The following is a 13001-nucleotide window of genomic DNA, read 5'->3' as shown; positions in this document are numbered from 1 at the left end:
CAATGCTAGAAAACAATGAATATTTCTGCATCCGGTAGGTCATGAACAGGGCGTGGCTAGGCTCTCATGATGCGGAAGCAAATCTCTCCTTGTTGTTGCCCTGCGACATTGAGCAGTTTTCATAGGAATGAATGGGCGCCATTTTGGAATCCGCTGTCCATTCTATAATATGTCCATGCCCTCAAGTCCCCAGGAACAGTACATACTTCCGCAATCCACCAGTGCTCAGCGGCCAAGCCTGGTATTGCAGCTGTTTAAACGGGCTGTGGACGGGTCCCTCGATTCAAGGGGCCCAGAAGTAGATATCTCCGTTCACTCCATTAAAAGTGGGGAACAGGAATGTGTCTCCACAAAAAAATGTCTGGATATCAATCAAAGGCTCATAATTATCTTTATACCATGTACTAAAAAAAATGCAAGTTTTCTCTTCAAAACGCCACCTCAAGCGTTTTATTAGCCGTTTTATGTTATTATTTTTTGCTAGAGAAGCAGGGGTGGGCAGCTGAAAGGAGTAGTAGTGAAACAAATGTTGTTTGAGGGCCTAGTGCACGGACTCCGTTAACGTTTTGTAGGCACTGTGAGGACTTTTTATCCCCAAGTGTTTCAGTGATTAAGGGATTTTCAGACTGATTCAGCTGCTGCTCAATGACTCACGTTCCTCTGCTTGCGATCATTGCGATTCACCATTTATTGATCCATTTATTCAAAAGATCCAAAGACAAAGAATGGGTGCATTAAGGTATCATTTTTATAATATTGTTAATAGCCTAATAAACATTTCGGTTGCGTTAGTATTTAATTTTTCATTTGCTTGTTTAGCTGTGTGTATGACAGTTATGTTGGTGTATTACAATTATTTATGTGGGTAGGCTACTCCAACCTCGTTGCTGATCGATATGTAACCATTTATTTGTATATAAATTATTGATTGCATTTTTCGTAAATAGTTGGAAGGAATCTGTTTCTTAAGCAATAACATTTACTATGTTGTTGGTGTTATATGGAGCAATCTTTCATATTTATGAAGTAAACTTATACTTCCATGGTCGGTAAACAATGCGACTGCGATCGCTCAGACCTCTCGCTGATGATCTCGTTTATTAAGCAATCAGATTGAACAGTATTTTTTTCTAGGCCTACATACATTTAGTATTGTGGCGACTCCTCCGGGGTCGCGCAGGGGATCCTGGGAATTGGGGTTGTCAGTTGACAAAAGGGGCATTTGTCAACTTGTTTAGTTGTTAGGTTTAGTGGGGTTAACGGGTTTGGGGTCTTTATTGGTTGTCTGTTAATTGTGTGTAGTTCCATTGTTGTGTGATGTGTAGTGTGATCGGGACCATTAGTGAGAGTGTTGTGTGTGTTGGTCAGTTGTGTCGTGTTTCTGCTGTGTTTGGTGGTGTTCAATAAAGGGAACCCTCGGAGTTCTGCAGTGTATGGGGCACGAGAGTTGCGTAACCGCTTAACCTGGGCTCCCGTCTCGTCCTTCGGGGGTTAGGACTGCTCTGGTACTATAAATCTTAAAGTGGCATCTCAAAGATATCAATGTGTATAAACTCAATGGGCATCGAGCCTATGGCATTCTGGTAACACAATGGGCATGGAGCCTATGGCCCTCTGGTAACACAATGGGCATGGAGCCTATGGCCCAATGGTAACACAATGGGCCACTGGTAACACAACGAAAATGGAGCCTATGACCCACTGGTAACATAATGGGCCACTGGTAACACATGGGCACGGAGCCTATGGCCCACTGGTAACACAATGGGCCACTGGTAACACAATGGGCATTGAGCCTATGGCCCACTGGTAACACAATGGGCATTTAGCTTATGGCCCAGGGGGTAACACAATGGAAATTTAGCTTATGGCCCAGGGGGTAACACAATGGGCATCGAACCTATTGCCCACCGATGAAAACCGGTATTATAAATCAGGAACTGGTTTTTATCTCTTGAGAAATTACTGCTAATCCCCAAAGAGACAACAGAAATATTCAGATTACAACCTAAAACACTTGAAGTATCCTTGGATATTTCCATTCTAACGCCCATAGTAGAAAGTGTGTAGCAATTAGAATATTGGTCTAATTACCCTAACATTTGCTGAGTGGGCATTTAAATAAATTATCTTTCAATCTTGTCAGTTAATCTTGACTCCTGCTTCGCACCTCATCAAACTATGTAAAACTGTTCATAGCATACAGGGACATGCATTTTTAGTCTATATCATGTCCTCAAAAACGAAGGATGTGTTACTATGTACACGTAAAAGAAAAGTACTTCACACCAATCCGTATTCACTTTACACTTTATTAGTGTTTTTTTTTTTTTAGAATGTTTAAAAATGAAATGTAACAAAAGACTCGCAAACATGAAGGCCAGGCAGAAAAGAGCCCAGCAGAAAGAACCCAAGAGCTCCACAGAGAGAAAACATTTACAAACACAGCCATTCTCCTCTTGGGGTCCCAGGCTAGGAGACGGGTCTGTTGGTTGGCTGGAAATGGGCTTTGGTGGCGCCGCTCCCCTGCAACAGAGGGCCCGGAGGACGCCGCTCCCCTGCAACAGAGGGCCCGGAGGACGCCGTGCCTGCTGGGAAACGCCCCTTATGGGATGCGCTGGATGAGCTTGTCTTCCATCATGCAGTAGAGCGCCACGTGGGACAGGTCTGAGATGAAGGCCTCGCACGCCCGCCGGCTCACGCCGTCGCAGCCCCGCAGGTCAAGCAGCGCCAGCGCAGAGAGGCGCTTCAGGTAGGGCAGGCAGCCGTCCGTCAGCCTGCTGCAGCCTGCAGACACAGCTCAGGTCAGTGGAGATACTCATTCACAGGACTCTTACTTTGAAAAACAGGTCAGGTTGCAAGAGACTTTCTATGGTAATGGTTACAGCATTTTGTGTTGTGGGTCTAGGTTATCCAGCCACAAAACCAGCATGGGGTTTCCCTGGCGACTTCTAGGTGCTTCTGGCCCACCCCAAACAGGAGGCTTGTCTTAGAGGAAACCAAAGCCTATGACAAGTCCTTCTCCATCAAGTGTTAAATAGCAGTGCTATGGATGGAACCTTATAAATGTCCTCACGGGTCTACCCGACCTATGGAGACTCGACCCGGGACCCCAACAGGTTTGGGTCCAGGTTTTATTATGGTCAATTGGGTCAGGTCACATGATACCGGCTGGGTGATCAGCGATGATCCCCAGTGGTAGTGGGACTAGAGAGATCAGGTTGACCTCGAGGATCAGATTACAAGGGCAATGAGGTAAAGAAATAAGGTGATATACCGCAAGATGGTAACCTCAGGAATAAAATGCTGAGGAGGAAAGGCTCACGGTGAGGGGGGATGTTAGGTGCGATTACAGTCCGACTCACGAGATCCTTTAAAGCCTTCCAAACTTAGCTCTGTTGTATCCGACGTGACAAACGTTTTAGCAGTATAATTACATCTTTGAGTAGCAATTTAATACGCAATTTAATACCGTCTCAGGTCTGGACGCCTAGGACCTCTTCCTGTGAAGCTGACCCCAGGTCTGTTTGGGTGTGTACTGTGAAGCTGACCCCAGGTCTGTTTGGGTGCGTCCTGTGAAGCTGACCCCAGGTCTGTTTGGGTGCGTCCTGTGAAGCTGACCCCAGGTCTGTTTGGGTGCGTCCTGTGAAGCTGACCCCAGATCTGTTTGGGTGCGTCCTGTGAAGCTGACCCCAGGTCTGTTTGGGTGCGTACTGTGAAGCTGACCCCAGGTCTGTCTTTGGGTGCACCACTCACCGGCAAGCGTGAGATGGGTGAGGTTGTGGCGGGTGTGCGTGCCGGCGGCAGCCAGCAGGGCGATGGAGGTGTCGCAGACAGCCGGGCAGTGGGCCAGGTCCAGCCGCTCAAGCTGGGGCAGGTGGCGCTGCAGCAGCCGCAGGGTGGAGTCGCTCACCTCTAGGCCCGACAGGTACAGCGCCGACATGTTCCTCAGGCGGCTGCGGGATGAGCCCAGGCCTTAGGGGGAGCAGGGAGAGCCATAGAACCATCATTGTAACGGGATGGAACCCAGGGACAACCAACGAACTCCAGTGAGTGAGTGAGTGAATTATGTGAGTGAGTGAATTATTTGAGTGATTGAGAAAGTGAGTGAATTATGCGAGTGAGTGAGCGAATTATGTGAGTGAGTGAGCTACGCACCAGGTGGCAGGATGAGGTCCTTGATCTGGACGTCCTTGATGCCCTCACACCAGCGCAGGTCCAGCAGCCTGAGGCAGGGCAGGGTGGGGGACACAAGGGCAGACAGGCCGAACCAGGGCAGGCCCGCCACACGCAGCTCCCGGAGCCCTGCAACAGGACAACGGTCACGGGGTGGACCATCCCCCACACAAAGGACAACCGTCACAGGGTGGACCATCCCCCACACACAGGACAACCGTCAGGGGGTGGACCATCCCCCACACACAGGACAACCGTCACGTGGTGGACCATCCCCCACACACAGGACAACCGTCACACACCTAGTTGCACTAGCGGAGCTGCGTGGTCCACCTCTGTGAGTGAGGGCTGTGTTCCCTACCGGAGTGAGGGCTGTGTTCCCTACCCGAGTCAGGGCTGTGTTCCCTACCTGAGTGAGGGCTGTGTTCCCTACCTGAGTGAGTGAGGGTGGTGTTTCTTACCTGAGTGAGTGAGGGTGGTGTTTCTTACCTGAGTGAGTGAGGGCTGTGTTCCCTACCTGAGTGAGTGAGAGCTGTGTTCCCTACCTGAGTGAGTGAGGGCTGTGTTCCCTACCTGAGTGAGTGAGGGCTGTGTTCCCTACCTGAGTGAGTGAGGGCTGTGTTCCCTACCTGAGTGAGGGCTGTGTTCCCTACTTGAGTGAGGGCTGTGTTCCCTACCTGAGTGAGTGAGAGCTGTGTTCCCTACCTGAGTGAGTGAGAGCTGTGTTCCCTACCTGAGTGAGGGCTGTGTTCCCTACCTGGCAGGCGTGTGAGCAGGCAGTGCAGCTGCCTCTTGGCGGCAGGTGTCCAAGAGAGGTCCAGGGAGGTGGGCAGCCTCTTGATGATTCCAGCCAGGGCCTGGTTACTGAGGGGGGTGCTGCGGCTGATGTCCACGTGGCTCCACAGGCGCTTGTCAAAGCTCCTGCACCGGGGAAAACCCAGGAGGTTAGAGGAATACAAACAGGAAACCTTGTTCTGAACCAAAGCTTACTCCATTGAGCTATTGAGCATCATGTTGAACCACAGACAGTGGTCTGACATTCTGGGGTCCAGTTGTGGGGCATGGATCCTCATACGTTCATATACATATATATACACATACATACATACATACATACATACATACACATTTATATATATACAGTGGGGCAAAAAAGTATTTAGTCAGCCACCAATTGTGCAAGTTCTCCCACTTAAAAAGACGAGAGAGGCCTGTTATTTTCATCATAGGTAAACCTCAGCTATGAGAGACAAAATGAAAAAAAAAATCCAGAAAATCACATTGTCTGATTTTTTAAGAATTTATTTGCAAATTATGGTGGAAAATAAGTATTTGGTCACCTACAAACCAGCAAGATTTCTGGCTGTCACAGACCTGTAACTTCTTCTTTAAGAGGCTCCTCTGTCCTCCACTCGTTACCTGTATTAATGGCACCTGTTTGAACTCCTTATCAGTATAAAAGACACCTGTCCACAACCTCAAACAGTCACACTCCAAACTCCACTATGGCCAAGACCAAAGAGCTATCAAAGGACACCAGAAACACAATTGTAGACCTGCACCAGGCTGGGAAGTCTGAATCTGCAATAGGTAAGCAGCTTGGTGTGAAGAAATCAACTGTGGGAGCAATTATTAGGAAATGGAATACATACAAGACCACTGATAATCTCCCTTGATCTGGGGCTCCACGCAAGATCTCACCCTGTGGGGTCAAAATGATCACAAGAACGGTGAACAAAAATCCCAGAACCACACGGGGGGACCTAGTGAATGACCTCCAGAGAGCTGGGACCAAAGTAACAAAGGCTACCATCACTAACACACTACGCCGCCAGGGACTCAAATCCTGCAGTGCCAGACGTGTCCCCCTGCTAAAGCCAGTGCATGTCCGGGCTCGTTTGAAGTTTGCTAGAGAGCATTTGGAAGATCCAGAACAGGATTGGGACAATGTCATATGGTCAGATGAAACCAAAATAGAACTTTTTGGTAAAAACTCAACTCGTCGTGTTTGGAGGAGAAAGAATGCTGAGTTGCATCCAAAGAACACCATACCTACAGTGAAGCATGGGGGTGGAAACATCATGCTTTGGGGCTGTTTTTCTGCCAAGGGACCAGGACGTCTGATCCGTGTGACGGAAAGAATGAATGGGGCCATGTATCGTGAGATTTTGAGTGAAAACCTCCTTCCATCAGCAAGGGCACTGAAGATGAAACGTGGCTGGGTCTTTCAGCATGACAATGACCCCAAACACACCGCCCGGGCAACGAAGGAGTGGCTCCGTAAGAAGCATTTCAAGGTCCTGGAGTGGCCTAGCCAGTCTCCAAATCTCAACCCCATAGAAAATCTTTGGAGGGAGTTGAAAGTCCGTGTTGCCCAGCGAAGGCCCAAAAACATCACTGCTCTAGAGGAGATCTGCATGGAGGAATGGGCCAAAATACCAGCAGCAGTGTGTGAAAACCTTGTAAAGACTTACAGAAAACATTTGACCTGTCATTGCCAACAAAGGGCATGTAACAAAGTATTGAGATGACCTTTTGTTATTGACCAAATACTTATTTTCCACCATAATTTGCAAATAAATTCTTTAAAAATCAGACAATGTGATTTTCTAGATTTTTTTTTTTTCATTTTGTCTCTCATAGCTGAGGTTTACCTATGATGAAAATTACAGGCCTCTCATCTTTTTAAGTGGGAGAACTTGCACAATTGGTGGCTGACTAAATACTTTTTTGCCCCACTGTATGTATGTATATATATATATATATATATATATATATATAACAAAACAACAAGCACGCCGCAAAAACTTGTTGGGGCAAGCAAGGATACGGAGCGGATGAAAAACTCCTTAAAAGTGTGTGTTTGTGTTTGTGTGTCACTCTGTTTGAGCCTGCAGGAGAATTCAAAGCTGTTACGTCTTTCTGACCAATCGCAGTTCAAGGCCCACCTGGGCTGTACCACTTCGGGAGGGGCCACTCAGTTACTCCCCTCTAGACAAAGTCGACTTGGTTGCGACGTTGACAGTTTGTTGCGTCTGTTGAGTGAGAGGTTGCGGGCGCACAGCTCAGGCTGCTGGACGGCGCTGCAAGGAACTTTTATAAATGCAATATTGTTATCCCGCAGTAATCAGCCCGACAGCCCCGAAACGTTAACGGCCCACCGGGAATTCTACAGACTCTCCCGATTACCACTCCGCCACCGTGTGTGTGTGTGTGTGTGTGTGTGTGTGTGTGTGTGTGTGTGTGTGTGTGTGTGTGTGTGTGTGTGTGTGTGTGTGTGTAAGCCACATGAGAAGCTGCAGAAACTGACAGAAAAGTGTTGGAGTTTGTATTGTTCAAAATTTTGACGCCAATCTCTTCCCTTTTTCTGTAAATTAATATCGGCTCCAAATATCGGTTATCGGCCCCCTTGACTACTAATAATCGGTATCGGTCCTGAAAAAAACATATTGGTCTATCTCTCTATCTCTATTAATATTTATAAGTTAGCCTCTTGTTACTAAAGCCTGGATGAAACGTCAGGATGTTTTATATCGTTAATGTTAGTATTGTTTAGCATCTACTTTTGGTTTTTGGTCTGTCTATGTTTTATAATGGTGTCTTGTAAGCCCTTGTGGGCTGGGCATGCTAATGCATGACAATAATAATAAGAAATTCATTCATATATATATATATATATATATATATATATATATATATATATATATATATATATATATATATATATATATATATATATATATATATATATATATGCACACACACACACATATACATATATATCAGTGGAGGCTTCTGCAGGCAGGAGGGAGGAAGATCCTCCTTAACATTGTTGAAAATAAAATTTGTAGATTGCCCAGACTACTAATGAATTAATGCCCTTAAATATGACCTTAATGCCTTTGAATATGTAATGTTTGTTTCCCTTGGTAAAGGGACATTAGCACCCCCTATCGCCTATTGACAATTACTTCAGGCTCAGCCTCCTTTGAATCCCATTCATTTCCCTGAAAGTGTTGGCGGCCGGTGAATAACATGGGGTTCAATGGGAGAGAGGAGGAAAGTCCTCCTCTGAGTAGGTGTGACTAGCTAAGGGATCTGGATTCCGCCTATGTCTGTTCATAGCGCTTGGCTGCGCTATCAACCAATAAGCAGGAGCCCTGGCTGTCGAGAGCCTGGAGGGAGGGGATATCCCCTCAAGTTTAGGCAACGAGAACCATCGAACCCATTTAGTCGTATGCCTCGTTTCCACCGAGCAGTACGCTACTGTTCGTTGCAGTACAGTGCGGCTCTGTTCGGTTATATTGGCGTTTCCATAGCCGGCCACCGGGCAGGGCTGCCCGCGACCGGGCTGCGGAGCCTGCGGCCGGTTCACTCAAAACATGTTCTCACAGCATATTTTACTCACCAATAGCTGATGAGTGGCTCTGCCATCTCTAACAAATGACATTAAAAGGGTGGCCCCTATATCAACCTACAGCAGCTTTAAGGGGTGTAGAACTAGATCAGCCTACAGCAGCTTTAAGGGGTGTAGTACTAGATCAGCATACAGCAGCTTTAAGGGGTGTAGTATTAGATCAACCTACATCAGCTTTAAGGGGTGTAGTACTAGATCTGGCCTACATTGGCTTTAAGGGGTGTAGAACTAGATCAGCCTACAGCAGCGTTAAGGGGTGTAGTACTAGATCTAGCCTTCATTGGCTTTAAGGGGTGTAGAACTAGATCAGCCTACAGTAGCTTTAAGGGGTGTAGTACTAGATCAGCCTACAGTAGCTTTAAGGGGTGTAGTACTAGATCAGCATACAGCAGCTTTAAGGGGTGTAGTACTAGATCAGCCTACAGTAGCTTTAAGGGGTGTAGTACTAGATCAGCATACAGCAGCTTTAAGGGGTGTAGTACTAGATCCAGCCTACAGCAGCTTTAAGGGGTGTGTCCAGGGCGTGCAGAGGGGCCCCGGGGGACTCACCACTTGTACCAGGCCTTGCAGACGCTCATGCATGCCAGCAGCTCGGGGCGGCTCAGGAACCTGAAAACCGACACCCACACCTCCTTGTCGGCGCCTCGCTCGCTGCCCGCGTCCTTGAAGGAGGGCAGCGACAGCAGCGTGGAGGGCGGGGACATGGTGGCGGCGCCGGCCACGCGGGGGCCGTCCTCGTCAGAGGAGGAGGCGGAGGTGGGCAGGCCGCGGACACGGAGCCTGTTGGGGGCGGGGTGACACATACCTCACACCATTGGACGTTGTAGTGTCGATTCTCACATACTGATTGGGTGAAGCGCACACATCTAGCAAGTCCCTAGTCTAAACCTCTAGACTAACAATGGAAAATACTTTTTGAAAATGTTTACTGCAAAGGATGTCGTTATGTGAGCGGACAATAAGACGTTGACACACTTTCTGATGCTCATTCGAACCATGGTGTCACGTTGCTAACATATGACATGTTTGGCAGTGTCCATGAGCTTCCATCCAACAGATTTAAATGCCACTGCGATGGAACCCATGTCCAAAATCCAGTACATTGTGGAGGACATTTCTTAAGGCTGCACCCACCTGCCAGAGCCTCTGGCCAGGGTGACACCATCAGCCTCGCCTTTCAGCCGAGAGGGTTTGGAGAGGGCCGACTTGCGCTGGACAAAACTCTGGTGTCCCCCCGGACCCAAGATGGCCGTCCTAGGACCCATGGCCGCCTCTAGCTTGGGGACGATGGAGCCTGTGGAGATAGAAAGGTTCAGAACCAAATCCTCTGTACAGACAACTAGCTCAAACCACATCCTCTGCACAGACACCTAGCTCAAACTACATCCTCTGTATGGATACCTAGCTCAAACCACATCCTCTGTATGGACACCTAGCCTCGCTGCAGTAGTCTTCAATGGAACCCAAAACATCCATCCAACCCATTTCTAGATCTCAAACAACAACAGCAACCACTCCATCATGTGCAGATTGAATGTCAGGCGACACAAGAGATAAATAGACATGAATGGTGGTTGACTCCTATTGAGCCGTCGAGGGCGACCCTTCCTACCTGAGTGCCTCTTGGCCTTCTGGGGCCGCTGCAGGGTGACCGTCAGGTAGGACCCAGTGAGCAGGTCATCGTTCAGGTCGGACACCAGCAGGACGGGCGGCTCCGGGTCTGAGTCCCAGTGCCCTTCCTCCCCCTCCTCCTCGTCCTCATAGTGGTCCATCTCTTCGTCCTCTTCCTCCGGGTCAAACTCTCCGCCGTCACTATCCTCTTCCTCATCGTCGTCGTCATCATCCGTCCCGCGGCGCCGCCTCCTCCTCCTCCCTCTCTTGCCCTCCTTCCCCCCACCCTCGCTGTCATCCACCTCGTCTTCCTCGTCGTCCTCGTCGTCCTCGTCGTCCTCGTCGTCCTCGTCGTCGTCCTCCGACTCCTCAGAGTCATCTCCCCCCCTTCTCTGCGTCCTGGAGCCCCCCCTCAGCCTGACGCCGCGGCCCCTCCGCAGCCCCACGCCGCGCTTCATCCTAATCCCGGAGCCGCCCATGGCCAGCCCCCCGGCCCTGCTGCCCCGGTGGCCGGCTCCCCCCCTCAGCAGGCCCCTGCGGTAGCCCCTCCTGGAACTGCCCCCCCCCCGGGGGTGCAGGCCCAGCTTCCTCCTCCGAGACACTGCAGCCAATCACGGGAAAGAAGACCTTCAAAATACACATCAGGATGGAGACGCTACAGCCAATCACGGGAGAGAAGCAGTCAAAATACACTTTAAGATCAAAGTGATTAACAGTCAGCGGAGTCACATGGACGACGACATAATTTGGGCACGTATGCAGGCCTTAAATAAATGTGTTGAGCATGTGCAAGTCCTCCGTGACCTCATCATCTGCATGTGGTGCAGATGAAGAGGATCAGAGGGGACTTCCCAGACCCTGGGTCAGTCTAGAATCCATGCTCAAAGATGAGCATATTGTTGACCGTCTTCCAAGTCGATTGTAGACCAGCCTGATTTCTGCAATGGAGAACACGGGCCCTAAAAAAAATCTAGATTTCTAACTGACACTTTGCAAGGTCAACAACTGGGGCTATTAGTTGGTTCCCCGCGGGGCAGCGCCTCCTGCTCAGGGTCCTGACCCCCCCGATAGGAAACCCTGCAGACCTTGGTCATCCTCGCTGCCGGAGTCGTCTCCGTCGCGGCCGTGCCTGTGCCTGCGGTAGATCTTGGCGATGCGGGAGTCCAGCAGCGAGGTGGACTTGCGCTTCTGCACAGGGAGGAAGGGGAGAGGGAGGAAATTAATGAGTTCTTTAAGTGGAACAAGGAGCAGGGGAATGAGCGTCTTTGAGTGTCTAGAAAAGCGCTATATAAATTCAATCCATCATTATTATGAGGTTGAGGAGATGAAGGAAAGGATCAGGCTTACCAGGGGGAGTGGCTTGTTTTTGTCTCCTTTAGAAGTCTATGAGAAAAGATAAACAAGAGGTTAATGGCTAACAAAGCATCCATTTTAATTTGTTCTCCCCCCGGCATCAAATCCCTCATCTGCAACACCACACAGCATGTGGGGGAAAATGCATAATGAACGCAGAAGCAATATCAGACAAATGAGGGGGGCCAAGCAGACGACACAGGCTCAAAGTGTTGAAGACCACCGCCTCACAAAGCACAATGAACACAGGCAGATGTTGCACTGTCGGCTGCCCACTCCTCCTCCTCTTGGCCCCTCCTCTTGGGCTGCGTGGGACGCCAAGGGAACAGAGGGATGAGGTGGTCACAGGGGAGCAGACTACAGAGGGCCGGCACTGAGCCACTGTTTGTGGACCAGCACCGCAGGGAAATGTATCTCAACCATCTGAACTAGTGAACTGAAGAAAACCAGCTAAAAGAGAACAACAACACAACACAAGCCCAGGCCAGGGTTCTTGAAGGGTAACCAGTTGGAATCATTCAGAACACTTCCTCCAAGGTGTATATGAGAGGAGAAGCAGAGTGGGCAGACAGCTGGACGCAGCAGACGGACAAACTGATAAGACGGATGATGAATGGATCATGGACGTTTTTAAGAGAGAGAGTAGGCAGTGCCTCTCACCAGTCTCGAGCTGATTGGCTGAGAAGGCAGAGGTGCTGCAACCAATAGGAGGGAGGCTGAGGAAGAGGAGAAAGAGCCAGAGGAGAGAGGAAGAGGAGGGCCCCCACCCTGCTGGGCCCCAGCCAGGTCCCCCAGCCAGGTGGAGGGCCCAGGGCCAACCCTCAGGACCAGGGGCCCTTCGGGGAAGTCGGGCAGTTGCTGACGGCGACGCGGACGGTTAACCAATGACTCGTCACTGCCTGACGACTGGTTGATTGTAAAATAGTTAAATAAAATGATGAGGAATGGTCAAAAAGTTGCAAAGTTCCAGAAGAGTCAGTGAATGCATGAGAAATCTCTTCTATGTTTGACCCACTCCACTGAGGAGGACGTGAGTTTGAAGAGCACCAACACACAATTGACCTGTCGCTAAGTCACGTCCCCCGTCATTACCATGACGAACTCGGACAAACAAACCAGACTCGATAACAAAAACATATGTCAAAGCAGGTTTTGGAGAAATTTTGGGCGAAAAATGATTTAATTTCTTTCTCAGGACCAATCAAAAGGGACTACATTATGCTATGGAGGGGTATATTCAAAACTTAAAAATACATGCAGAAGGTAACCTTTTGTCTTACAGTTGGTATTCTGGCCTGTCGCACACGCTGATCCACATTACACACTTTTTCTTGCCCCGTTGTGGCTTGGGAAAAGGGATGAAATATACCCCATTCTGCAGCCTCTCGGGATACCATCTGTCCGTGTTACATGTACCCCAAGCACATCGTTTGACCATGTTTAT

General features: G+C 49.1%; 1 protein-coding gene across 2 annotated transcripts in view; it reads right to left on the bottom strand.

Annotated features, from left to right (window-relative positions):
* Window positions 1-2298: 2298 nt before the first annotated feature.
* The window catches only part of kdm2aa (lysine (K)-specific demethylase 2Aa), a 35404-nt gene continuing 24701 nt past the window's right edge, over window positions 2299-13001 (bottom strand). For both annotated transcript variants that reach the window (XM_079758917.1, XM_079758918.1), the window contains 9 exons: window positions 11552-11587; window positions 11290-11392; window positions 10206-10805; window positions 9728-9887; window positions 9143-9373; window positions 4934-5097; window positions 4159-4305; window positions 3757-3975; window positions 2299-2787 (listed from right to left, as the gene is read on the bottom strand). In XM_079758917.1, coding sequence (XP_079615043.1) covers window positions 2606-2787; window positions 3757-3975; window positions 4159-4305; window positions 4934-5097; window positions 9143-9373; window positions 9728-9887; window positions 10206-10805; window positions 11290-11392; window positions 11552-11587 — 1842 coding nt within the window. In that variant the 3' untranslated portion in view covers window positions 2299-2605. The remainder of the gene's footprint in view (window positions 2788-3756; window positions 3976-4158; window positions 4306-4933; window positions 5098-9142; window positions 9374-9727; window positions 9888-10205; window positions 10806-11289; window positions 11393-11551; window positions 11588-13001) is intronic.

Source organism: Pollachius pollachius (assembly GCF_949987615.1).
Source record: "Pollachius pollachius genome assembly, chromosome: 2".
Taxonomy (NCBI): domain Eukaryota; kingdom Metazoa; phylum Chordata; class Actinopteri; order Gadiformes; family Gadidae; genus Pollachius; species Pollachius pollachius.
Note: the sequence above shows the minus strand (reverse complement) of the source record. Positions and strands in the feature narration are given on the sequence as shown.